Source organism: Sparus aurata, chromosome 11 (genome assembly GCF_900880675.1).
Source record: "Sparus aurata chromosome 11, fSpaAur1.1, whole genome shotgun sequence".
Lineage (NCBI taxonomy): Eukaryota > Metazoa > Chordata > Actinopteri > Spariformes > Sparidae > Sparus > Sparus aurata.
In genome coordinates, this window is record NC_044197.1 from 11742860 (window position 1) to 11770542 (window position 27683).

The following is a 27683-nucleotide window of genomic DNA, read 5'->3' on the forward strand; positions in this document are numbered from 1 at the left end:
GAGAGAGCGAGAGAGAGTCACACAGCAGTGATGTGTGGCTGCAATGTGAGGATCACTGCACCTCAGATGACAATAACAGTGATATTACTGCCACCTTGTGGTTGAAATGGAGTACTGACTTGTCCTCGGTGGTTGCATTTTGTACAGTACATTAAGAAGGCATTGGGAACATGAACATTTGTCAGTATGATGTGTCCCAAACAAAAGTCCTGCTATTATTTACATATTGGCTGTGGTGGGGAGATGACTCAAACAGAGTACAGTGACATTACTGAAATATGACTCAATTACAAGTACAATGACTGGTATTAAAACAAATACTGTACCGTTGATGTTTAATGCATTATCAATAGCAGGCGTTCAATCGAAGGGGTTTCTGTTTCTCCAGATCTTCAGTCTAAATTTATACCAACTCCTCCTCCGTTCTGCTCAGTGGTCACGGTCACCTCTCCAAACCTGCACCTGCTGCAGGGTTTAGCTTTTCTGTCCGTATGTCGGGGTTTAAATCGGCCCATTTGTGACCGGATGGCCTTGTAAAAATGTAGATGAAATGTTTGGCTATGAAACTCAAATTGTATTCAGTACTCTATTATGATTTTAAAAGTGACTACAGTCAGTAGATGTTACAGTACATGTTGTAATGCATACTTAAGTTTGAGTACAATTACAGACTTATAAATACTTATAAATGAGTTAGAAAAACAACATTTACCCCCCAAAATGGCTTGAGTAGCTGTAATTAGTTACTTCCACCCCTGCACATTGGACAACACACCTTCGTAAAGCAAACAATTTGAAACGTGTTAACGGTAATGTTGTGTACAGTGTTTCTTATTTTGACCACTGCTATAAGGTTACCCACTAAAAAGTTAATTGACATGATAAAGTAACGAGCTGAAATACTATTTCTGTTCCTAATTACCTGTAACACAGTTACAGATGCCAAATGATTGGATTAACACAAACAAATGTTTTCTAATTGGCTAGTTAGGATAAGACACAAAAATTATCCACGCACAATTTTGCAACCATTGTTTTTAATAGAAAGATTTTATATTCTTTAAACCAGACAACCAGATGCCAGACATTTTTGGATATATTAAAAAAAAGAAGAACAGAACAAAAAAAACAAACAAAAAAAAATGACACAAAATGGAATTATATGGTTTAGACTTTGTGGATTTAGTGGTCTCATATACAATACAATTTCTTTTCATCGCCAAAAAGTGCAAATTCTCCAAAAAAGTCACCTATCCCCCTCCCCCCCTGCAGCTTCTAACAGATATGGACTGACAGACTGCTATGCTAAGAAAAAAAAAACTTTTGTAAAGAGAAAGGTGTTCTTTAAAAAGTAAATCCACACTGGAATCAGGTAGAAGAAGTAAAACAGCTGCTGCACTCTGTGGGTTTAAAATGTTCGATGGAGCTGCGCACTCGGGCCACACTCCGATCAATTAGTGATGTCACAGCAGGTACTTCCGCCTTTGTGGTGAACATAGCGAGGTGTGGTCAGATGTGCAACTAGGATGAACGTTTTAACACACACAACACAGCAGTTCTCTGCCTGATGTCACTCCGTGTGCATTTACAATTAAATGTCCAGGTTTGAAAATTGGGACGATTCTGCCATTTTTAAATGTACATCAGCAAAAAAAACAAAAAAAACTTTGTAGAGGATTATCATAATAATCACAGTTACAAATCAATCTATTATAAATAGTAGCCTAGTTCCTTCTCTGCCAAGTTAAACCATTTACTGAACTATGGATTTATTGAATGTTTTATCATGATCAATATTATTCTTTCCACTCTACTGCAATAATCTTGATGTGACATCGATGTTAAGGCCAATAAAATTCTCTGTTCTGATTTGCAAAAGTGCATGATGGTCATTTGGCCGTTTCATCTGTCTTTCATAATCATTTATCGCGATTTATATGGATACCAGATCCAGCCTTTAACTACGCAGACAGGGCGTTATTGCAGACAAAGAGATTCTGCAGTGGATACATCACTGCATGTTTAACATTCAGCACAGCTAGCCCTCTCAGAAAGCTTTTGCAACTGTTATACAGGTTTCTTTTTCAAGAAAAGGAGTCTCCCAAAAATGAGATCAAATGACCTTTCTCCCAACAAGATCTGAGACAGTAAGCAGAGAGCAGGTAGAGGGAGATCTGCCCCCTCCCCTCTACCTTTGTGTGACTATGCAATAAGCTGCATATAACAGGTACGGTGGTAGTATTACAGAGATGTGTTTGTTTAAAGTCCAGATGAGGCGGCAGCTCCATCCACCTTCAATCCAGATACCAAATATTCAAGTTTTTTCATATTTTTTTTTTCATTTACATCATATTGTATTTTTTTGCATTTAAATAATCATCTGTACTGAGAAAACAAAAAAACATCAACAGGAACAACAATAACAATAGTGATAACCATAAAATAAAAGCACACAAAATTCAGGATGGCCTTTCGCAAAGTGCTTTTGTTACAATCGCAGAAGCTGAAAAAAGGCAGTTGGATAGCGGTACGCTGGGGGGCCTTTTGAACTGTCGGTCTACATGTCTGTCTGTCACACAGCAGACGGATTGTGAGGCGAAACGGACTGACTGAAACGGCCGACTGCAAAGTGTCGACTGTTTCCTCCTGCCGTCTCCAACTCACATCCTTTACACATGACGAAAAACTCCAAAGTTGTAATCACAGCATGAAGTTATGGAATGTATCCTAAAATTGGTTTAGGTGACTGAAAACTGAAACGGACTCTTCCTTCACACGTCCTCCAACCCCCTCTCCCTCCTTTCTCTCCTGTCGATTCCCCCTGCTGAGGGTATGTGATCTTTGATCAAAGGCCAGTCGGCAGCAAAGATGTAGACTCTGAGTCCAGAGAGAGGGAGAGCGATGGGAGAAGAAAGTATGAAGGATATACCCTCCCCTGCGCTTTTCCAACCCCATCGCCTTTCAGAAAATGTTACAGTCTGACTCATAAGACTGAATCTCCAGTGGCTTCCTTCCCTCCGACAAACAATTCACTGGATCAATATTAAATGGAGAAACAGGCTGGTCACAGCCACTTTACAATGAGGGAAACTGTTCCTGCTTTTATTTCTCTGGGAACTATTATGATAAATATTGGTATGAACAAGAAAGGCAAAGACAGAGATGTAACTTGGAGGGTGATTATTAGATATACCATAAACTTAGCAGACATTGAAACCCAATGCATAGCAGTGTATTTTCCACCTGAGTAGTACTTTACATAGAGACAAAAGAGATCAGCAACACTCTCCTTGTTGCAGTTCTCAAATGTGAAATCTGTGGTGACCTCCTTTGTGTTACAATTCTTCTCATAACATGGCCATGCACTGAACCATTGCTCAGCAAATAAGTCCGTCACCTGGGCTTTCTAACCTCATCCCTGAAAACAACATCCAGCCTTCCCCTACCACCCATATTTAATCCTCCTCCCTGTATGCCAACCTTTGTGTCCCCAGAGACTGAGAAAGACTCCAAGTGCAAACTGTCCCCACTTGGCTGAGAGCAGCCAACAGACAGCAGCCTGCCTCTCTGAAGGACCCAGGGCTGTCTGTGTAAGTGCCAGAGCCACGCTGCGCATAGTGCCGTACTGCATATGCTGCGCTCAGCTTGCTGTGCATCTAGAGCCTGATGGAAAACACACAAAAAAAAATCAGGTGTGCAGGAAAAATGACGAAGCAAAGCAAATAGTCCCCCCTTCAAATCACCCAAATCTCTATATTAACAGTCAGCCTGTCCTGCTTCGTTTGATTATTTACAGTTATAGTTATCATAGCTGTTGGTTGTCTTTGTTTTATGGCCTTCTCAGATAGATTCATCAAAAAAATCTTTGATAACAGCATACAAAAAACTGATCATGGTCAATTTGGGAAAATGCTTGCAAGTGTTCTGAGACTGTCTCAGTGTAGCCTGTGTTGGAGGAGCCTTGGTCTGGGGCTGAGGCTTGGGACACACCAGTTGTGGATTGAAAGAGGCTGATTACAGAGACGTTATTATAAATTCACTCAAATCAAGCTTCACCAGCTAAATTGTCAATTTCAGTACCAAGCCAATCAGCTTTAACGGTTAGTTTTAAAAAATATGGTAAAAGAAATTGAGGGAAGCTGGGAGATTTTTCAGTCCCCATCTACTTAAGGCACACTGTGGCCCTTCCACCTGGTGGGAGTGCGCCTCAGCCTCACACCGCACAATACAACTGTCTGGAAACATACAAAAGCTTTAGTTCCACCCAGACAAGGCCACAACGTCAGTCCCAGTCTGCTTCAACTAGAGAACATTTCAATTCAACCTTTTCAGAAAGTAAACTCATCCAATTCAGCAGTGATCAACATAGCAGTGTGTGCGATGACATGTGCACTAGTATCCTGGTTTTTGTTAAAAAATCTGGATATGGCGTTACATGGAGCATAAAAACCTGGTTATTCATATCCCTGTATACATGATCAGAACAGTATCCAGGTTTCTGATTATCTTCCTTCGGGTGTGTCTTGATTTTTCCCCGTCTCGGTCATTATGAGATGTTTCAGAAACCTTAATAAGGTGTTTACGTGATCCATAATTCTGTTTCCCCGTGTATCCAGGTTTCTGAAAGCGGAAAAAGCCGTTTTACGTTACAAAACATAACCCTGGATACTCCTAAAACCTGATCATAACCGGGATACTATTGTGCATGTCAACACACTCAGTAACATCACTTTTCATTATCATATCATATCATTATTCAGTTGATTGAACATAAGACAAAAACTGAACAATCCCATCTCTGACATATCAAAAGATTTGGGTTCAGTATCTCTGGCACCTGCACACAGTTCAGCTCAGCCATCAGATCAGGACAAATGTGAATGTTTTGAATGTTTTCAGAGTCTTTGCTACTTTGTAAATGCCTAAATGTTGTATATTTGGAATATTTCTTAACATAATAAGCAAATATTATTTGCTGTTATCGCACCACTTTCCATCTGAAGTTTTCATCGAGAATCTCTTTTCAAGAGCCTTCAGACTTAACAATAAACCTCTATTAATCCAACATGAGATTGGTAGCTTAAAATGTCCAGTGACTTGAATCCAAGCCATCTTTTCTCCTTTGGTATTTGTTGTTGTTGGACGTCTGTATATTTGTTAATATACTTTACATGATTATATTTCTACGGAGGGGTTGGATGGACTCTTTATGAGACCATTGAGTATTAACCACACTGCTCTGTGCTCATGGAAACTCGCAGGCCTTTCTGAGGTCTCCTGCCCTTCTCCCATAAGCAGGACAAGGACATTTAACATTAGTGCAAACTTTTGCTCTCTCAGCTAAAGCACCATTTCCAGTGCTATCAGGCTTTATATCCATAACCCCACCCAAGCACCCATGTACCCCACCCTCCTGGCACAGCAACTCAAAACCAAGACCCCAACCCGCACACACGCACGCATACATACAGGCACACACACGCACGCACAGCCATGTAAAATTGTTAGGAAAAAAATAGCTGTAGCACAACACATTATTTTAAGAAGTGTAGACAGACAGAACAAACAATACATCCTTAAACCTCTGATTCTATTGTCCACATATATACAAGGAGCAAGAGTACTCAAGTAAATGTCTGTATGATTCCACACACTTTTCTGCATATGTATTCAAGAGAAGGGCATCTGGGTGTGGCGTAGTCAGGGAGGCCCAGTCGGGATAAATTAAAGACATACTTTCAGTATCTCTAGTCGACAGAAGACTAAGATCGAGGGCAAAAAGCTTTGGTTAATCAACAAACAACATAAGACTTTTGGGAAATATTAAGGTCCAAAGGAACATTAAGATGGCTCGCTTCCTCCACATCGAGACAAAATGTTTAGGCAGTCCGTACCAAGTACCACTACATAAAGAGAACAAACCAGGTAGACATACATAGCTAACGTCTGCTGTGGGAGTCAAACTGGGCATTAACAAACCCCATCTTCATCATAACAGAGAAGCAAAAATAGAAACTACAAACTCTCAAGACCTAGCCAACCCCTGACAATGACCAACAAGGGTAAACGAAGAAATATGCAAATCTGCACCAAGAGAGCCGTGAAGTAAACAAGCAACTGTCCGATGAGTTGTTTTACAATATGGTATTTTTGCTTCTGTGGTACCGTGGACCTATTATCACCGTGGTTCCTCAGAGAACACGTGTAGTTATGAGAGTAGCTGGTGAACAGATGGGGTAGACACGAAGTTTGTTTATCCAAGCTTGTCCTGAGACCCTCCAGCCTGCCAGCCAGCGCAACATGCTTGTGCACATGCACAAAAAAATATGCAACGCATACATACACACACGCGCGCACACACACACACAGTGCCCTTCCTTCTTAGTCTGCCTCCTCCTTCTTCGCCCTTCCTTTACATTAAGACATAAAGACAACTCGCTAAATTTCTTTTAACAACTAACTTCAAGTGCAATCAGTTACATGGATTAATTTAGTCTTGGGCCACAAAACCCAAGGTGATTATATCCGAATCCACTCGGCATCTCTTTCAGAGATCTGAACTTGTATGTTCCTCTTTTTTTTTTTGGCAGCTTGTCTTCAAAACCTGAACAAAACCAGTGAAGAAGCTGGACTTCACCACAATGAACAGACGAAAGGAATGATCTCATTTGCAACTGGTTTGTTTCAAAGTACCCGTTTTGTTGACAAAAGTGCCCACCTCAGTAACAAAGTGCATTCATAAACTGCCTCTTTCCAATTAAGGTGCAAAGAACTGATAGTTGAACTACAGCACGACTGCAGGAATTATAGGGTGGGGGTGGGGGGACTCTAAATCACACGCATGTTCTGTTCTCTTGACTCAAAGGCTCAACGTGCTAGTTTGGAAAATAACATTGGATTTGGAGTAGAAGAACGCAACGTGAATATTTTAAGACTAACAAATCCAGATGTATGGAGTCACTGACAATATCCAAACACATATGTCAGCTCTGGTGTTTTCCCCTTCTCTACAGGATACCTGGACCCAGTGAGTGTGAATGCGAATATGTGTGTGTGTGTGTGTGTGTGTAAGTGAGTGAGAGACAGAGAAAGTGTACTGGGGCTGGCAGCTCAGGGTGCATGTTTGAACAGGCTGTGGCTGACTCACACAGTGATGATGTGGCCAGAGCGACCCCGGCTGCCACGCACACACATGTACACAAAAACACACGTACATGCAAACACACTCACACACTAAACTGCCAGCACCAGGCGTCCTACCCACAGTAACACCAGGCTCTAATATAATAATATCCCCTCCAGGCTGGTTCGGGGGCATTAGAGGACTACAGAGGGAGAGAGAGGGAGAGAAAAAGGCCTGATTTGATCCCCTCCTGCCTGGAAACGTGGCTGAGCTGGGGGAGATTATTTTTTGGAATGCAACAGACATTGTGAGATCCCCCTCCCATTCCCCTCTGTTCCCCTCCCCCATCGACCAGCTGCAGCTGCGCTCCTATTTGGCCTCCCAACTTGGACAGGTATTTATTGCTCTCTTCATCATACAGGTTGCCTCATGGTTGTGTGGTCCCCAGGGCAAAAAGATTGGAATAAGCATGATACATAAACCACCTCTCACTCCCTCCCCAACACCAGCCCACTTCCTTTAAATAAACCTCTTTCTCGATCCATTGGATATCTTTAGTAAAAGCTGTGCAAACGTAGAAAAAAAAGGTGCTCATCAATCTCTCTGTCGTATTCTTTGTCACTCTCTCACTCGGGCTCCCTGCCATTCCTTTAACCTGCGGTTGGTTAAATGCTACCCGCGCCTTGTCACACAAGGACAGATTCCGAAAAAACTGCACAAAGTTAAGCACATTCATTCATTCGACCTCCTCATCCTTTGGGCAGGAACTATACATGTCAAGTGTTAAGTTTAGGACAAATGGGTGACTCAATGCGTTTTGTTTTTTTTTCTTTTTCGTCAGACATTCATACAGTTGGTTTCGTTCACCCGCAAGCTTCACTCTGTGAGAAGTATGACATCAAGCCTAAGAGGAAAAACCCGATAAGTACACCTCAGCATTAAGAGGGGATCAATGTCATGTCACCACCTGCTGTATATACATGTATACAATTATAAAGTGTCAAGTACCCGAAGCAGTCAACAAAAAGGAGCGACCAAAATAAAAATTAAGACAAAATCAAATGTGAAAACAGAAATGCTGAAATTGCAGGGTTGTGAGGGATAAGAGGCAACGTAGTCGAGCCAACAGATACATTGACGATGGTAGTGCTTTAAAAACACAAACCCTCCACCCCACATATTCCCTAGTCCTGCAATTGATGAGCCCCCACTAGAGTGGATTTGACTCAACATCAATTTGTTTTTCAATAAACCATAGATTCTTAAAATTCATTTTTATAGAGAAAGCAACACTTCAATCAAACCCTTGTGTGATTCTTTCTGGAGCATTTAGAGAGAAAAAAACTTGCATCAAAATTGTGGTGACTTTTCCTTGCATATGCCATATTGTGGCAATGTTGTTTCTATGGTAACTGTACATTTCAGACCTGCAAAAGAATAGAAAAAGACTTGTTTTCACTGGGAGGATTTGTCCCCGCTTCACCCGTACAGCAGCCAGAAGGTGCTTGATAGACACCTTGCTTAGAGCTCAAAGGCTGTGAGGACAAAACAAATAAAAATCTAAATCAACTGCATAGTTGCTCAGAGTTTCTTTGTATTTATCATACATTTGCCAATGTATAAAACCCTTAATATTATAAAGAAAGAAATGGCCCAGAAAGTGGACGTCATGGGTGCATGATTTGAAGCGTTCTTTGCTCTTTAACAGATAAACCGACTTAAGTGCTTGCAAGTCTACTCCATTTCCTAGAGTAAAAGGAAAAAGAAATATAAAGATTAGATTTTTGTGACACCCTGATTTGGTTTATAGAGGAATAGTTAGTTGTTTTGTTTTTATTAAAGTTTGCCTTTGCATGTTTTTTTCTCCTCTGTTCACTGGCCTGTCTCACAGGCGGTGCAGAGTGACTATGGTGTCCAGCAGTGTCCTTGTCGCCCCTGCAGTCTCAGGGCTCTGTCTCCCCTGCCAACTCCTGCAGCTGAGGACTGTGTGCATGGGCTCCTGCAGCCCCATCCACCTCTGCCGCTGAGGATGCCTCCGAGCGCCGCCGTCCCCTGATGGTACGAGGCCCAGGGCCTGTGTCGGAGCCTGGGCTCAGCATGCCCAGGGGGGCATCAAGGAGCCCTGGCTCTCGCACCCGAGGTTTTCGGCCTCGACGAGAGGGGATGCCGTTGCAGCCGTCCTTCTTGAGGTGGCGGTGCAGGTGATCCGAGCGCACGAAAGTCTTAAAGCAGCTTGAGCACTGATAGGGGCGCAGGCCGGTGTGTACGCGCATGTGGTTCTTCAGGTCGTAGTTGTGAGCAAAGGCGGCACCACATTGCGTACACAGGTAAGGCTTCTCTCCTGTATGCTTCCGCATATGAACCTTGAGCTTGTCCTGCCTGTGAGGGAGAAGAATAAACAAGATCACGTGAGAAAACAGACACAAAATTTAAATGCACAAGACGTTTAGCTCACATCCATTTGAAAACACCCAGCTAGCTTTACACACAGAGTGACATTCAGCTTTTCTTCCCAGTCTCAGTTACTAATCAGCTAATCATGTAACATCATGTACCAATACATAATCAAAATATATTATTAAGTCTCACTTTTACAGTGGCCAGCTTAATATGCTTTCAATGGTTTTATTTCCTATTAAACAGTCATCTTTTGGATCTCTTCCAACACGATTATTCTGTGAGGGCAGTTGGGCCAACTGTGGAGAAGCCATAAACTTTACATCTTTATCTGTGTAATTGCACACAAGAGCACAACTGTGAGCTGACGAGAGAGCTCATGTTCACTGTGTCAGTCTGCATTTTTACAATTTCTGGTAACTTTTCTTTGAGGACAATGCCATGAAAATCGACGGATTTGAAAAATGCATGCATTTTGCGCATAGAAAATTAAGACTTAAATGTCCTCTGCAAATCCAAAATCATTTTGAAAACTTGACTTTATCGTTGAGTTCTAATGAATTAAAGATGAGACTGTAAAACGTCATCAGATTTGCAGCCGAGTTCCATCCCCACAAGCTGTAATTTAATTGAATTTTGTGGGTAGGTGCTACTTGAAAGCAAATTTAAGCTGATATGATATGTTCCAATGATTTGAGCGTTCTGTGACGATAAGACTCCGTTTAAAACAAAACCAAACTATGACATTTCAAATCTCATCTCAAGAGATTCTGGGATGTTTTTTAACTTTGCGACGATGTACCGCCCAATAAACTTTATCAGGCTGCCTTGGCCTTCATCTGACTCCTGTCACTCCCTCCCCCTTTTAGCCCTTACTATCTCTCAAGCTCCCGAGCTCTTTAATCGTCTAACCCTACTGCACCGAGGGCAGAGGGCTCCTAAACAAACAAGCGTAGTTAAGACAATTTGAACACATACACACACGCACACGCATGCCATGTAAGTGGATTAGCTGTCATATAAACAAACAAATAAACCCACAGCAACCCTTATAGGTCTGTATGAACTGTAACCCAGATAGAAAAATTAACAAAGACACTTTTACATAGGTGAAAAGAAAAACACTTGTACATATGGGTGCATGCACACACACACACACACACAGGCCGAAGTCTTGGAACAAGGTGGCACGCTGACAGAGGTGAATTATTTAAAGGACAGAGTGATTTATTACCGTGCGAGGCACACTCTTAACCCTGATCAAACAGGATTAAGATTACAATACCCCTTCCCACTGCCGGTCGAATTTAGCTAGAAGGCAAATTCAGATTGGTCTTCCCTACCTGCCATGCCAACAGAGGTTCTGGGTATTTCTAGCCTACTGCATCTATTTCCAGCACAAGTCCACTGATTAATTAATTAAAGGAATGATTTCAAGGAAAAGGCAGGACTCCTAAATACAGGGAAACCATGTGCACTCAAGTCCGTCGCTGTAGACCAGCTACATTTATCTGAGCGGCACATGGTAGATTTCATTAGAGAGGTAAAGGAGTGACACAGAGAGAGGAGGGGTGGTGGTGTAACTACTCTGCCGTGGGCAATAATCAACATAACCAGAGATCAAAAGTTCAAATTACTGCATTGGAGCACACAGAGCACCACCCAGGGACTGTAATCCCCCTCTGTATCTGAGCACAGCACTTTATAGCAGCCCTCCACTAGATAACACTACCTACGAACACTACTGGCGCAGCCTACTTTTATAGGACCCCTATGTTAAAATTCCAGGACTTTGCTATGAAGGTTGTCACAATAAACCAGACCTTTACAACCATCTGACCCCCTCTCTCAGAGCTGGAATAATCTACATGCCATTTTCATTAGCATTTGGCTACTGACTTTGAAAAAAAACTTGGCTAGGGGATACTCAGTCAGTCGTGATCAGGAAAGGTAAACATTTAGATTCACAAACTGAGCTGCCACCTTAATGCAAAGCTAAGTTGGTTAGTGCTAATACTCCACCTCTTGGCTTTATGGTGTTTCCCACTGCTGGGTGGTTTGTCTACAGTGCCAAGTCCAAGACTATTAGTACATGTGACATGGGGTAGTCACTTTATTAATTGGGCTTACCTGGTAAAGCGCACTTTGCAGATGGCGCATTCATAGGGTTTCTCTCCTGTGTGCGTTCGGATGTGGCGGGGTAGCTTGCCTGCTCCTTGAATGACCTTGGAGCATATGGGGCATTTCTGGAAGGCCTTAGAGCGCATCTTCCTCTCCCCTCCACCTCCTCCTACTCCACCCCCACTGCCTCTCTCTCCAATCCCCCTCTCTCCTCCTCCTCCCACTCTCTCTTGGCCTGTTCTGCCCCGTGATAACCAGAGCGGCGGCACTCCCTGTGTCACAGCAGCAGAGGCTGTATCCTCATGCTGCGAGCTGTTAAAATAATTCAAGTAAAATTCCATGTCGGGATCGTCCCCATCTCCCTGTTCCTCCCCGGTTCTTGCACGCTCCTTCTGCCTCTCGATGGAGTCCATCATCTGCTGCAGCAGGGCACTGGCCGAACCCCCATCCCTCGTCAATGCCTCCCTACCTCCATCCTCCACCTCTGGCTCCTGCCCCAGCCTAGACTCAGAGGGGAGGTAGAAGTGCCCATTTTGCGATGGAGGGAAGTAAGATGACCCCAGGCTTGCTCCGTTCCCCTGCACCGCCTCCCCATCCTCGTCTTCCTCTTCATCCTCGTCTTCTTCCTCTGGCTCTTGTGTTGGGGCCTGGGCCAAGGCGAGGGCCAGGGGGGAGTAGTACTCACCGGGGCCAGCAGGAGCCCCGTTGCTGGGAGTGCCTCCGTTTCCGTGGTTAAAGTGCAGGTGTGTGGGCAGGTCCCTGAGCTCTGGCGTGCTGCAGCTGCTGCTCCAGTGCGCCCCTCTCTGGAAGTACTCCAGGTACTCCCGGGCCCGCACCCGGTTCCCCTGCTCCCTGCCTCCTCTGCCCTTCCCCTCCTCGTCTTCATCTTCATCTCTTCGCTCACTGCCCGCCTAGTGAAACATGACGGGGAACAAAGAGAGTGAGTGAAGGAGAAATTTAAGGTCAGTCAATTTTTCACAAAAAAAGAGAAAGAGGGGAGACAAAGAGAGATAGAAGTACAGCAGCAGTAGAAAAGAGAAAACTACATTAAAAAAAGTCAAATTCCATAAAGTACCGCAGATCTGGTGAATTCTGACTGGGAAGCCCTGAATCTACAACTGAAAAAGGCTATCAGCAAGGGCAGATCACTTTATGGGTATCCTGGATGTGCACCCAGGGGCTCAGCATGCCAGTGAGCACATGCATGTGCAATTAGGAAATAAAAACTAACTGCCGAATCACATTGCTAACTGGTGGGGGTATTAACGACAATAAAGCAGCACAGAACCCCTTTTTTGTGTTTGATATGTTTATGTGTCTTCTGAATGTCTTTTAAAAGTTTACGTGTTGAAGTCTTTATGAGTTGTGAAGAGAAAAAAACATGCATTTATCAAATATTGCAATCTCACAGGCTAGGACCCTCAGAAATCAAACACCCAGGAGCCAGTGAAGCTCGTTGACATGCCCAGCATGATGTGATCATCCCAGTGAAGTGTAGCTGTGATTATCACATGATGTAGAGCATTATGTATTCAGACACAGCATATCACAGCTATGTTTGATCGTGTTGAAGTGTAGCTGTGATATGCTGGGTCTGTAGTCTGGGAAAGAGCATGCTGTCCTTCCACACATGCTATTGGCTCAGGATGAGTAAGTGTTGAACTAACCCCACGGCTGTGGGCGTGCGTTTGGCATAGTGAGAGAGACTGATAAAGGCCATGATGTAAGTCTGACTATGCAGACTATTTAATGAGGGGAATGGTATCATTACCATACACTTCGTCCCCTGTGAGAACTAGATTTTGAATTAGTTTTTTTTTTTTTTCTACAACACATCAACTCAGCATGAACTGTACTGTATGTTAGATGTGCTTTGATTGAATGTCCATTCAACACTTACAGCGGGTTGCGTATGGTGTCACTAACTCATTAAGGCAGAGCAGATCAAATTTCATCTCAAAGCTTAAATTTCTAGTTCTATAATGGTCTTGTACCGGCGGGGAGAGCACTTTGGTGTCCAGCAGGTGTGTACAGACGTCCTGGACAGGTGGGATTTCCAGGAGGCGTGCAGCGGCCAGGATGTCAGCCACGCTGCTGTGACTGACTGTCAATGTGGCTGTGTAGGCAAAGTCCAGCAGTGCTCCCAGAGCCTCTGCCGCCACAAAGTCGATGTTGTAGATGTTCTGTTGGTCGGCGGCGGCCCCTGATGTGAAGAGCTTGTGGAAGTAGGAGCTGCAGGACGCCAGGACAGAGCGGTGAGCTGGGAACTCCCGCTCCTGGGTAACCAGGAGCACGTCGCACAGCAGGCCGCTGAGCCGCTGCTTGTTCAGGCTGCCGAGGATGTCTGCGCTGTGCTCAGGGAAAGGGATCCCCACGGGGCCTTCCTCTGCCTCTCCTGCCCCTCCTCTCCCCCCTCCACCACTGCTGCTTGCTGTCCCCCTGAGCCGCCTTCCTCCCCTCCCACCGGCTCCTGACGACATCTTCCACCAGCCTGCCGCCGAGCCGCCTAGCACAGCCCCCACCCGTGTATCCGTCCTGCCGTCTGTCCGTCTGCCTGTCTGAGGATAGGAGAGTTGGATAGCAGGATGGGATGGAGGAGAAAGACAGAGAGGAATATAATAGATTAGTTCATGACATTCTTTATGTGGATAAAGGGAGAGGGGTATTGATTAATTGATTCACCACAGTAAGAAATACACACCATAATGCTTCAGAACACAACCTGGAACACACTAAATATTCCTGGAGGTCACGGTTTTACAATTTGTAAATTTCAAACCTATGTATATCTATTTATCTATAAATATATCGCAATCCAGCCTTAAAGCCCACAGCCAACCACCAATTAACCACCAAGAGTATGATGTGAGTTAAATGTGTGCCATGTCGATTTCTCCCATTTCCATCAACCTTTTCTAATGCAATAATTAAAAATGCAAAAAGTGATAGTGAACGACTATAACAAGCTGAAAACAGTTTTATAACAGTATACAGTGGAGAGGTGGTTGATAAGTTATGATAACTGGCAACTGTGTTTGTAATATTTTTCTCTAATCCATACACTATATTCTTCTGACCTTCATTACAATAAACCGTGTGACTTTTTCAGTCTCTGTCAATCTAAAGTGATTCACTCTTACAAGTCATCTTTATTCATTAACATCTTGGCATTGCAAGAACTTCCCTGCTGATTTTTCGCACCAAACACATTGATGGTTTCATGTAAATCCTTGCTTTTATACCAAGGAAATCCATATCAAAACCCTTCAGCATTCCGTTTCTCATCTATCAAAAAAATTAGTTAGTAATTTGTGCTCTATGAGTGCCAGACCTGAAACTAAACTTTACAGTTAATGCTTTACATTAAAGGAGCTCCAAAACAGCCATTTCAAACATGTTGAGCCTTGAGAGTGTCCCAGCAATATAGTGTTTTAAGGTATTCTGTGGCATAAACATTTATAATACTGTGTACATTTGCTTATCTAGGGTATTGAATTCTACCTTTTAAGTGTTATCAAAGAAATAAATATTTCAAGTTTATATCTAGTTTCATGTCTGTCAATTTTGAGAAATTGAAATAAAACCTTCGTTTGTTGCAGGTGATCTCAACTGATCATATAAGAATAATAAGAAGAATAATAAGAATTATAATTATTCTTATTATGCAACACTGTGTTACTTTTCTTATATGGCTACTGTACTACAACCCTTGTCTCAAGTAACCTCGAAGAAACCAAAGAGTGACACCAAAGTAATGTGCAGCACTGTTTTTAAACGAAACCTCCTGGCACAACAGGTGTATTTACAGGTTTACCACAAGCATAAAACTGTACAACAGCGGTGTGACATGGTACAATAAATTTGTTTCTGATAGCACTGAATAAACAGGGGTGCTCAATCATTTTGAATGTATTTTCCCTGCAAAAAGACCATGAGTGTGGGAAATGGCTTAGTTAGGATGTTTATGTACCATTTAATGTACGTGTGTGCAGGTGGCTGGGTGCCTGGATCCTTGTATACATGCTTACATCTATGGGTATGTGTATGTGCATGCACTCGTGCAAGAAACTAAGTAAGAGGTCATGGAGGACAGATAGGCAGAGGGCAGTGGGGATCAGAGTGCATGCTGGGAGCTGGGCTGTGCAGCTTGTGCACTCGGTGTCAGCCGAGAGCTGGGGAGGAGAGCGAGGGAGGTGGAGGAAAGGGGGGGAGGGAGGCGGGGGGTGCTGCCAGAGTAGACCCTGTGGAAAAACTCCACAGGAGGAGGAAGAGGACACGCAACAAGCTGCGAGGGAACAGTATTAAAAAGGGAGGTTGTCAATCCGGTCTGAGCTGGTTACCCCACCCTGTACTGTGTGCCAAGTTTCAGGAAAGGCTGTCCCCTCGCTCACGTGTGGGGGGGAGATTAAAATGATCGACTGAAGCCTGCGCAGTGGGAGAGGGGTTTCAGCAGAACAAGCCATCCTCGATTTCTCTATTAACACACTCACACAAGCGAACACTGTAACATCACAGAGACATCAATAACGCACGAAACACACACGCACATAAACACACATATAGGGCATCCACCCCCCCACCCCCTCCTCCCCCTCTTCTCCATCTGCCAGGGAGACCCAGCAGGGGGTGAGATCGGAGGGGGGGGGGGGGTTAGAGGATGCATTGAGTTTGTTGCTTGCTACAAGAGCGAGGCATTCAAATGACATTCCTTTAGATCAGCCTTCCTGGTATGTTTATTCGCTACACCCCACTACCAAACCTGCCTAACCTGGCTGCCTCTCCTCATTTCCACCTGCATTCACCTTTTAATTTCTCTGCTCTGAATGTGCAGTTCTCTTTTCTTCTACCCTTTACAAAGCAACGCCTATGAGACTCCACACCTTGAGATCTGGCAAATTGTCTGCCTGCCTACAGGTCAGGATTAGGTAAAGCCTTAAAAAAAAAACGGAGGAGAGCACACATTTGTTCAAATAAAGTACAGACTCTGATGGGTCCTAAATGGGTCATTCAAGTAAAAATGTGTCCATTCAAATAAAATAAAAAGTGCAGGTTTGCTTGATTACTAGTAAAATATCTAATGGTTTCACTGTGTTTTTTTTTTCTTACTGTACTTACACCATTTTGATAAGCAGCTGGCCACAAAGCCTCTGCAAACACTGACAATTTCTTTTACAAAGCTCTGTTGAAACTGTCAGACATTACACGAGTGAGTTTCATTATCCAATTGCTCATCTGAATATGTGAGTGAGAGGAGGGCAAAGACAAAGAGAGATGGCACAGGAAGGAGGGAGGGAGGGAGGAAGAGAGAGTAGAGTGAGATGGAGATGGAGATGGAAGAAATAGCAAGAGAAAGGGCGACCACATGGCTACCGGTCACGTCCTTCACAGGTGGAAATAGATCTCTGTGAGCCCATCCAGACCCAAGCCAACCTGCTTTTCTCCAACACACAGCACCTGCACTAGGCCTGGCTTTGCTGCAAGCTTGTGTAGCACGTTATCCCCCATACATACACAGCTGACCCTGGGTCACGGCTTTGTGGGGTAAAGACGCTGAGCTGAGAGGAGATAAAACACACACACACACACACACACACACACACACACGTAAGCACAAGCTCGATTCATTGCCAACTAAGCATGGAGGGACTGCTCTGCATGCAGCGCCCACCTGTCCCCAGATAACCTGGAAAGAGCACTAAGAGAGAGGAAACACAGTGCAACAAACCTGATCCTGACACCTCCTCATGGCTTGAAACATTCCTTATCACTAATTCATGCTTGTGGGTGACAAGGCCTGCAGCCCAGCACAAAGCAGCGCAGCAACTGTCCGTGTCCCTGGTGTTCCACTTCCAGGGAAGGGCCGCTCTTCACTGCCCTGTTCGTGAGCAACCCAGGCCTACTTTGCAAGTCAAACAACCGCTTTAACACAGGTCCCACCCATCCCGTCCCCACCCTCTTCACCTCCACCTCATCCATAAAGTCCCTCTGCCCCTTCCCAAACACCTACACACAGCAAGGACAGATATCAAAATTAGCCTTCAGGGACGAAACAACCAACTACAGACTCCTGCAAAGCGGTTTTGCTGTCAATTCAGCTGACTGTGCTGTGTGTTTTTGTGTAATATCTGCGCCAGGGCAGTCACACCCGATTTGCTTGACATTCAAAGACAATTACATTGACATAAGGCTGTGGTTGCAGTAAGTAAAAGTGTTTTTTATTTTGCCTGATATGTATCATCTATGGGACGGACTGCAGAATTTCCACTCTAGAAGTATCTCTGTCTTTGGCTGACACATACCATTCATTCCTAAATACAAAGGAACAAACTGTTAACCCTGTGCAACCTCAGATGTTTCTTAGATAGACACGGAAATAAACAGCTTATTTGCACATTTTGCACAACAACAGTTTTTAAGGTTTTACTGAACTTGATAAAAGGACACAGCAACAACTATTACTATAAAACAAAAGTTATTACAGTGGGTACTGCAGTTAATATTTCACTTTAGGGAACTTTTTATTTTGACATTGATTATTTGGCATATATCCTATAACTTTCAGTAAGTACTTAAACTTAAACTTTCAAAAAGTGATTGGCTCATAAATAATAAAGCACAGTTGAAAACTACCCAGCGAGTCAACTTTAAAAGAAGCAATCAGAGCAAACATAACATAATCATCGATCCCTTAAACCATAAATGTTAATAGAGTACAGATGGGCCACTGTTTTAATACTGAATACAGAGCAGTTGTTCATTTTACAATAAACACATTGTGAAGTGTTATCATCTTATTGCTTGCACAAGATTCGATCAGGTTACTCCAGTGAACACTTTAGCATTTAGAGGCTAGCTTGCTGTCAAAATAATTCATATATTTCAACCAACGAAAGCATTTGAGTGCGTTTGCATGAATATTAGTATAATAAAAATACAGCAGCAAAGAAATGACTGAAAACATCTGAAAATCTGGTGATTAAACAAGAAGCGGAATTTTTTGGTTGGCCCTTTTCCCTGGTCTACACTTCCTTAACAAATTCTTTACCATTTCTCTTTCCTCCCTGTCCTCATTTCACTGACTACCTTAACTGTCTTCTATGGCAGCAACTCTGCCCAGCCCTTCCTGCTGCAAGGGAATCACTTCAGTCAGGTCAAGAGGATTCAAGGTTGGACCAAGATAATGGAAGATAATCGGAATGGGGAGGGGGTTGCAGTTCCTAGGAATGGCACATTTGTAGCAAGCGCCACAGCCAAGTGACTCACTGCTGCCAGTAGTGGAAGGAAACCTGATTGGTCATATTGGGAGCGAAGCAGGAAGAGGGCAAGTGACTGATAAAAACTGAAGTTGCAAGGGCTGGTCTAGGCCTGGCAGCTCTTACTAGAAACTAATCAGGAAGCACTGCCAAAACACTGACACAAAGCAAGTGAAAAGGTAGTGGGCGAGGCAGGGCGTTAAACTCACAAGCTCACTCATAACTCCTGAGCGTATGGTGGCCTAGGAATCCGGCTCAGATGTCAATGATAAACTCAGATCTCATTCAGTTACCTGGTGTAACCTGCTTCTTTAAGAGGAAAGGTAACCACCACCCACATGTTGGGCAGAGGCTGAAGTGAGGAAGCTATCAGGGGTTTTTATTATGTGCAACAGATTGCAGTGGACCCAAAAAAGGAAATCTGTAGCTGCTGCTTACAATGTGCATTACCTCTTACACTGTTCTAAATTTGACGATACTTTGCTTTATTGCTTGTTTGTATCCGTCAGAGCCACTGTACAGCCACAGGATAGCAAATACAAAGAGGACAAAAACACAGACATTGTAATTCAATCCAGTATGACAGCTGTGAATTACTACTTTTGCAAAACTTACATTTTTTAAAATAGTTTTGACACAGTAATAGCAAGATGGAAAGAATTGAAATTCTATGGTAGTTTTTGAGTCTGTAGTTTGGGGTGTTGCAATATACAGTAAAACGTTCTCACGTTTGCTGTTAGTTTCTGTTTACTGTGGCTTTCCAGTAAATTAGATTCATAACTTCTTTGTAATCTGTACCTATGTACATGCTTGCTGTTGTTTATTATTGTCCTTTACATGCATTTTAATCTCCATTTCTTTCAGGTTCTTTTATGGCTTTATGTTTTTTGTTTTATTGAGTTTTCAATGCAATTTCAAACTTCTTTGTTATTGTATATCTATGCCCCCTGTAAATCACTTTGAATCTGAAAGGTGTCGTATAAATAAACTTGCGGAGCCTTGCCATATATATATTAAGCAGACAAAACATTAGAACCAGTATAATTACAGTAATAGAATTTAGTTCAATGCCACTTCACCATAAAGTGCAGAGAACAGTGTTGAGAAAACACACACACACACACACACACACACACACACACACACACACACACACACACACACACACACACACACACACACACACACACAACAAAATAAATACTAAGATAATGATTATCGAATTAATTCATTTAATATGTTGTTTTTTTTAAGATTATCATATCTTCATGAAATGAAAATAACAACCCTCTTTACTTCCATGCCAGTTAAAATATCCTCTGTTGGTGGATATTTCATCGTGAAGCCATGACTACATGGCTTGGGACAGTAGCCTTTCACAAGCTGCACTGTAACAAAACCACATCCACGGTCTGAGTTCCTTTTAGACTGAGTAACATGCTCTGACACTGCCATGCTGCCAACCAGGAAGTGTAACAAAATCTAACACATGGCTTCTGAAACAGCACTACACTCCAACACGGTGTCGTCCAGCAGAACTCAAGCTGACCAGTTGGTCAGTCCGCAGGCCCGACGTGCCCTGGGCCACTTTGTGCATGCGCAGCCCTACAGGGAAAGAGGACTTCCTGTGAGTCTGTGGCAGGCGTGTAACAGAACCCGCTCTGTTATCAGATGACCAGCTCACTGCTTGCTCGCTCTCTGTCCCTACTGTCTGACCCTCTCTCTCTCTCTCTTTCCCTTCCTCTCATCTGTCGCTCTCATCTCATCATTGCTCCATCTCTGTCTCAGACTCTGCACTGCACAGTACCCACCACATCACCCACTTCCCCTTTCCACTGCTGAGGAGGCAAAGCAGCATGGTCCCACCCACCCTCTTGCATATCGCTATCCTGTAACACACCCACCCATCTTCTCCCCTGATCCATTCAAAACCATTTCACTAAATCAACATGCAGACAGTGTCAGATGGGTCACATATCCCCCTTCCTGATCGCATGGCCTTTCTGCTTGATTAAAAGGAGGTTCTGCCACATCTGTACTGCTATACCACATTGTTTAATATCAGTATAACATTCTGATGCCTTCTAACTTTATTTTTTCACAGTACATTGAAAATGTGAAAACCCCAAATCACCCCCCCAAAAAAGACACCATCTAACTCAAAAAAGTGTGAAAATTCAAGACTAGCTTTGCCCCCACCCTGAAAAAACATCCCAGCCTCTTCCTCTCCAACTCTAATTTGATCAGGTTGTGTTGGCCTCTCCATAATAAATGTCCCAGAAGAGAACAGAAGAAGCCCCTTTACTCCCCCTAGACATCAGCACAACAACAGAAAAACAACAGAGAGGGGTCTGTCTGTCTGCCTAGCTGGGCTGGAAGCTGTGGTATACTGAGCAGCTGACCAGGGGAACCAAACATTAGGGGGAAGTGAGGCTGCATTCACCATGGAAGAGGCAGATGAAAGTATTCAAACTGTAGACAAATGTTTTAATTTATGCAAACAAACAGATGGAGAAGAAAGGCAGCACAAAAATAAGGCTGTTTGGTACAAAAAAAATCAGATTTTGGTTCCACCATATGGGCCACAATATATCAATTGACCACATGAAAAAAACTTTGAACAAACATAATGAATGTTACATGTAGTGCATTGTATACAGCCAACATTTCACTCTAAAATAAAGCCTCAAACTGCCACGGCGACATCACGCAACCTGTCTTCTCAGTCTGTCTGAACCTGCTAGTTTCAGGCCATAGTGGTGTAGGCACAAACATACAGGAATATCAAACTGTATTCAGCCTCACCGCCAAATTGATGGGTGGTGTCTTGGACCTGCCCACAGCCACTGAAGTCCCCTGCAATTCCCCTGGAGTCTATTGTTGGTAACACAGACACACACACGCATGCACACAAGCACACACACAAACACATATGGCGTCCTAGATTAACCTCTTGCTGGAATTTACTTGAACTTACTTTACCTTTCTCAGTAGTAGTGGCACGGAAGGTAGCATCAGGACACTATCAACTGTAACTAATTTTGTCTCTGACATTGAACTGAATCAAAAATCTCATCAACCTTGTTTGCTGCCCGCCTTCTTTAAAGCATTCCAAACACTTTCCCAGCAATTGGGCGTCTTCATGAACTGCTCTTCTTGTACCCTCTCCGTGCCCACACGTTTAAAAAACTGGTTCAACAAGTATGCAAAGCCAAAAACTATGCATCTGGTTATCGAGCAAGGCAGTCAGAGTTCCTGTGAAGTCTTCAAACCACCAGCCACAAGCAAGCGGGACATGACAAGCAAGATTAGAATCTACTTTTGACAAGATACTGGTGAATGGGGGGGTGGGGGGCAGGGGGGCTGGTGGACTAGGAGAAAGAAATGTCATGAGATTGACCATGTTGTGAGTAGCTGAGAAAAACTGAAATCAGAGGGTGCACAAATTCTCCAGCATAGTGCACAAAGTTACCAGAATTTAAGTTTGAGTTTAAAATTGCATTGAAGCAAGTGAAATCCAGCTGTCACAAGATGTGTCACATAATCTCCCCTTCAGCAAGAGATGATGCCACAACTGAGGTTTCTCAGACAAACAATTACTCAACAACACCCCACCTGTGCTTTGTCAGCTAACACAGTCGCTATGCCACAGTCTAGCAAACATTTAATGCAGTGGTTTTTGTGGAAATACTTCAACACCCCTGAAGAAGAAGCAGCAGTGCAGGATGTGCAACTGTCTTCATCTTTTCACTCTACTAATAATAGCAGCGTTGCCATTTAATCACAGCAGTAGACAAACACATTAAAAGAATAGCGAGCCATAATAAGATAAAAACAACATCAATGCACAATGAACTGCATGCCCATAGTTAAAAAGTTAGCCTGACGTGAATGAAAACTTTACGACACCAGAACTGTTTCTGTGCAGCACCTTACACTCAGCACTGACCTATTTGCCATTCCCTCCTTTATCTGCAAGTGGGTCAAGAACTCTGAACTCCATCAAGCCCCATCTCTCTCTCTCTCACACTCTCCTTCACACACTGCACGCTATGGTATTTACTTCCTCTGCTCGCCTCTCTACTCCTCTTAGTCAGTCTAAAGACACAGTGTGTGAGTGTGTGTGTATGTGTGTGTATGAGTGTGTGGATGTCTTTGGAGTGCTTACCAAATAGGCAGAAAATGTTTCCCGGGCCCTGTCTGCCTCCCCTGCCTGCCGGCCAGCTCTGCTGCCTCCGTCTCTGGGCAGGGCTAGAGCTTTACCAGACAGGAAACTTGCGAGTGGCCCTAGTCATACAGGCAAGCCCTTGCCTGATCCCACACAAACAGACACCTACCCCCCCACCCAAACCACCACCACCAACCCCACCTTCCCACCCCCTTCTGTTTTCAGCCCACAACTCTGCTCCGCATCCCTTGCTCTCATTGGCTTGACAGCTGCTCACTCACCACACCTCCTCATCGGGATAGGCTGGCGGCTGTTCCCTTTCCTGGATGGCCGAGGGCAAGGCACTCTGGGATATAGAGTTCTGAAAGCCAATTCAACCTGCTCTACAGTCCCTGGTGTGGACTACGAGTCCCAGCTCTCTCTGCCCTTACCACCCCCTCTATCTCCAAGCCTGCTCGAACGTAAGCACTCAGGGCTGAATTATACACTACAGTATGTTGCTAGCAGGCTGCCAGGTATTAAAGTACAGACCAGCCATCAAACAGGGCCGAGCTTCGTATGAAAAAAGAAAAATCATTTCAGCCCCAACTGTCAGAGCAGTAAGCATACATTAGAGGTGGATTCTTTCATCCGCTCACACTCAAGTGACATCTCAGACACACTTAAAACTCCTGACCTAAATTATGACTTATTCCTATCCCAAACAGTCTAATGCTACTACAACATGCCCTGCGCACACAGCACACAACTTGCCCCGCACTGAGCATTTCAATTGCGACTGTCCCGAAAAGTTGCTGCTATTGCTTACACCTTGTCCAATAGAATTTATTTTTGGTTCCTCCTTCCCCTCGTTCAGTACCCCCCACCCTCTCTTGAGAGCCCCCCTCCCCCTCCTCCTCCCCCTCCTCCACCTCCTCCTCCTCTAAGTGCTTCCACCTGCCTGAAAAGTTAATGCCTTGAACACATCCTATAAACTTTATCTCAAGATTCCCCAGAGATAAATAGCAGTGCAGAGGAAGTACTTTATGATGATTTTTCTAAAAAAGAGGAACCTTGACAAGGGACTACTGCTGCGACCCACCTCTCCTCTCCGGCCAACCCCCCCACCCTGCTCTCCTTTCTGTCCCCCTCCCTCATTCCTCCCTCTCTCCTCTCCTCCTCTGCCCTGCTCCCCTCTGGTCGACAGGCCCAGGGCGGACAGCGAGGGGATGGCAGGGTGCCTTTTAGCTCACCTGCGATGGCCGTGGTGAAGCTTGTTGTGGGTTAGCTCAGCCCTCTCCTCTCCTCCTCTCCCTCTCACTGTTGTGCAGCTTAAAGCCCCGTATGCGCTAACCAAGCAGCAGCAGATCAACTCAATTCCCTTCCTGGTTTCTGGAGGGCAAAGAGGTCCCTCCCTTTCTCTCTCTCTCTCTCTCACTCACTCTCTCTCCCTCTCTCTTAAAGAAACAGCATTCCCCCTCCGTCTCCTCTCCCTCCTCCCTCTGCAAATAAAAAAAGTAAAGTGGAAATTTCTTTGCGCTCCAAAGTGGACAGTTGTCAAAGTCATAAACTCAATCAGAGATGACACAAATCATTAACCCATGCCTTCCCACGCTGTTGTTTGGCAGTGAATGCCAGCCAATGTTTCCCTCTACGGACACTCAAATGTTTTGGTTTGAGGGAAACTGAGTTGTAACTCTTGTCAATTCTCACCCGCCTCATCTCTCAATACTGCTTTCCTTTTCTATGTGAGTCGAGACGCACCCACCCATCCTATTGCCTGAGGTCATGGTGTCCCACCCCGAAAGCAAGCCTTGGCACATTCCAGCACATACGGTAGGGGCTGCCAGCAACCCCCTTGATACACTTTCTGGCTCTGCCTGGTCTCTCTACATAATACCTGCCAAGCTCCAACAGGTGAGGCATCATATAATCTATTACTAAGTGTAAGAAGCATGTCTTATCCACTGTGGGGAATGGCAAGTTCCCATGTGTAAATTCACAGCTTTTGCACTTGATGTTGCGCCACTTCCAAACACCCACCCGCACGCCCCCTCAGTGAGTGCCAGCCAGCCATTGTGCCATGGAGTGGGATGGAGCACAAGATGTATTCAATGATTCTGTTGCACCATAAACCGTCCCAACACACCTGTAAAGGCATTTTAAGTCAGAGATTTCTAATACATGCTTGCCAGGATGGACTTTTCACAATGTCGCTGTAAATGGTTTCCTTTTGGCTCCAGTCTTACAGGAGTCATGTCCCACAACAATGCAGCAGGGCTTGTCTCTGCACAGATAACCATGCAAGGGAAACAAGGGGCTATTTGGCAGGGAGAGGTAGTGACACACCCTCAGTCTAGAGGGCACTGTTCAGCACTGTCTCTGTATAAGCACAGGGGAGTCACAGCTTTCAACCTTCAGAGACACACATGAATTGCTGTATTTGAGCATTTGGTATCATCACTCGCTATAATTTGCAACTCTAAGTGAAAAGCATGCAGGTGGATAAGTTGCAGCCTGAGTGAAAATAAAACAGCAAGGATGTACACTTTCATCTAAATGCATTATATTTACACAAGTTGCCTACTATTCAGTTTTGCCCTGATTATCCACAGTCAAAATTAGTTGTTCTCAGCCCATGGCAGTCTGAGATGATGTCAGACATTTTTATGGCAATGTCGCCTTTGAGTCCAATATAAACTGGTCCTGTCCAACTCCAGACATCCCACATCAGATCTGTGTTTGTCATTACTGTCTGAATGATGGTTTTGATTAAATCTGGCCAAAAAAAGCAAGGCAGTTAACAAAAATCCCCCGGAAACAGATTCCCGCTTGACCTTCAAACAAAAGCTGACCAATTAAAGTTAGCACATGTGTGCTAACTGGTGGCCTGGGGTCAGTAGGGAAAAAAGTTGCAGTTAGTTAATACCCATTTTATGAGAAGTTTATAATCAGTGTTGTTAAAAGTACGCTAAAATTATACTTAAGTAAAAGTGAAGACATAGTGGTAAAATATTACTTTGGTATACAAATTGCCCTTGTGTAAAATCTTAAAGTATCTGATATTGCTTCACAGCAAGAAGGTCCTGGGTTTACATCACAGCTGGGCCAGGCCTTTACAGTATGTGTGGAGTTTGCATGTTCTCCCTGTGCTTGCGTGGGTTTCCTCTTGGGTGCTTCGGTTTCCCCAGTACATCAAAACACTTACATTTGGTCAATTCTCTGGTCAGTGCCGTTGACCAAGGCATTGGCTTCGATCTGGGTTTGGTCCCTTCCACGCTGTTTGTTGGCTGCCCACTGCTATTTTAGGATAGTATTAAATGCAGGGATCCAGTTTCATGATGTTGTACAATGTACGATATCTGACAAAATAAAATGTTTTCTTCTTCAAAAGTAAAAATAAATCATACATATATTTACATGTACTGTATGTATATAATGTAGGCTATACAGTATGGCTCAACAGACTGTTGCCCAGGCTAATTACCAGATTCCATATTCAGCATTTTGATTTTATCCAATTGCTGATTCAAAATAATTTAATTTAAAAAAGCCTAATGAGCTACTTTTGCTCCGATGTAGCATGTAATCGCAAAAATATAGGTGAGTTGAAGTATAAAGAAGCAGAAAATGGGAATACTCCTGTAAAGTACTATAACCTCAAAATACAGTACAGTACTTGAGTAAATGTACTTATTAACACTCTATCACAGTCTATAATGTTACCCTGAAGTTTGATTTATTTCACTGAAGCAGAAACACTCTCATCCCACTGTCTGATAAACAAGTTAATTAAATGTTTTTATATCTTAAAAAATACAAGCCTGCATTTTTTAATAACGAATATATCCGTTTCTATCCAATATATAATGGACGAAAATTGACGGTTATAACGAGAAACAGTAAAGTTAGAATTCTGCAGCTTCACCATTACAGTAAGTCACTAAGCTAACGTTAGCCAAAGTTCCTAGCTAATTTTGTTGCTCGATACTGAAAGCAGATAGCGTTAAAGTAAAACAGACAAAAAACAAACAAACAATAAAAACAATATATCTTTCAACATATAACGTAATGGATATATAGTAAATATTAAAAGACCACTTACCAGTAACACTAGGAAATAGTTTTTATTCACGCCGTCATCCATCTCTCAAACTCTGTGAAGTCAGTTTATTGAAAGTTAGTTTACAGTTAGCTTAACTGGTTATGTTGCTATGGGTAGCACAGACACCTGTCAGCCAATCAGAGAAGAGTACCTCGGTATCAAGGATGAACATTTTGAAGGCAAGTTGGGAAAAACACAAAGTCGTCCAGGTTATGTATGAAAATAAATCTGGATATTGATAAATCTGCCCCAAAAAGAAGGTATCTAAATGTTCTAATTATATGGACGTCTCATATTTCATATATTCTGGTAATTGCCTGATCATAGCTTGAAATTTATGAAGAGTAATAATTTGTTTGATTTGCCTTCATGGTCAAAATGCTTTTAAAGCCTTCTACACAATTACAGAAGAAAGTCGTGGTGGGAAAATACTTTTGTATTTTCATTTTATTGCATTGGTTGAAAAGAAACCAACTTAAATCACTCAAAAAGTAATGGAATCATTGAAATCATACCCACCAGGTACTCTGGGAGGAA

General features: G+C 43.5%; 1 protein-coding gene across 5 annotated transcripts; it reads right to left on the reverse strand.

Annotated features, from left to right (window-relative positions):
• Nucleotides 1-1020: 1020 nt before the first annotated feature.
• zbtb7a (zinc finger and BTB domain containing 7a) lies at nt 1021-27266 on the reverse strand. Of its 5 annotated transcripts, none has more exons than XM_030432876.1 (5): nt 27147-27234; nt 26250-26403; nt 13636-14199; nt 11651-12552; nt 1021-9502 (listed from the first exon to the last, which is right to left on the reverse strand). In XM_030432876.1, exons 3-5 carry the CDS (start codon nt 14119-14121, stop codon nt 9067-9069), a joined length of 1824 nt encoding a protein of 607 aa, XP_030288736.1. In that variant the 5' UTR covers nt 14122-14199; nt 26250-26403; nt 27147-27234; the 3' UTR covers nt 1021-9066. The 5 variants fall into 5 exon arrangements, with proteins under 5 accessions (XP_030288736.1, XP_030288737.1, XP_030288733.1 ...); XM_030432877.1 differs by having other exon boundaries at nt 26250-26341; nt 27147-27233; XM_030432873.1 differs by lacking the exon at nt 26250-26403 and having other exon boundaries at nt 27147-27266.
• Between the last annotated feature and the right edge of the window lie 417 nt (nt 27267-27683).

Coding starts and splice junctions, on each gene's coding strand:
- zbtb7a (XM_030432873.1), bottom strand. CDS start 27,188: ATGGATGACGGCGTGAATAAAAACTATTTCCTAGTGTTACTG. Junction 12,553..13,635: donor CCAAAGTGCTCTCCCCGCCG/GTACAAGACCAT, acceptor ATGTTTCACTAG/GCGGGCAGTGAGCGAAGAGA. Junction 9,503..11,650: donor TGCAAAGTGCGCTTTACCAG/GTAAGCCCAATT, acceptor TCTCCCTCACAG/GCAGGACAAGCTCAAGGTTC.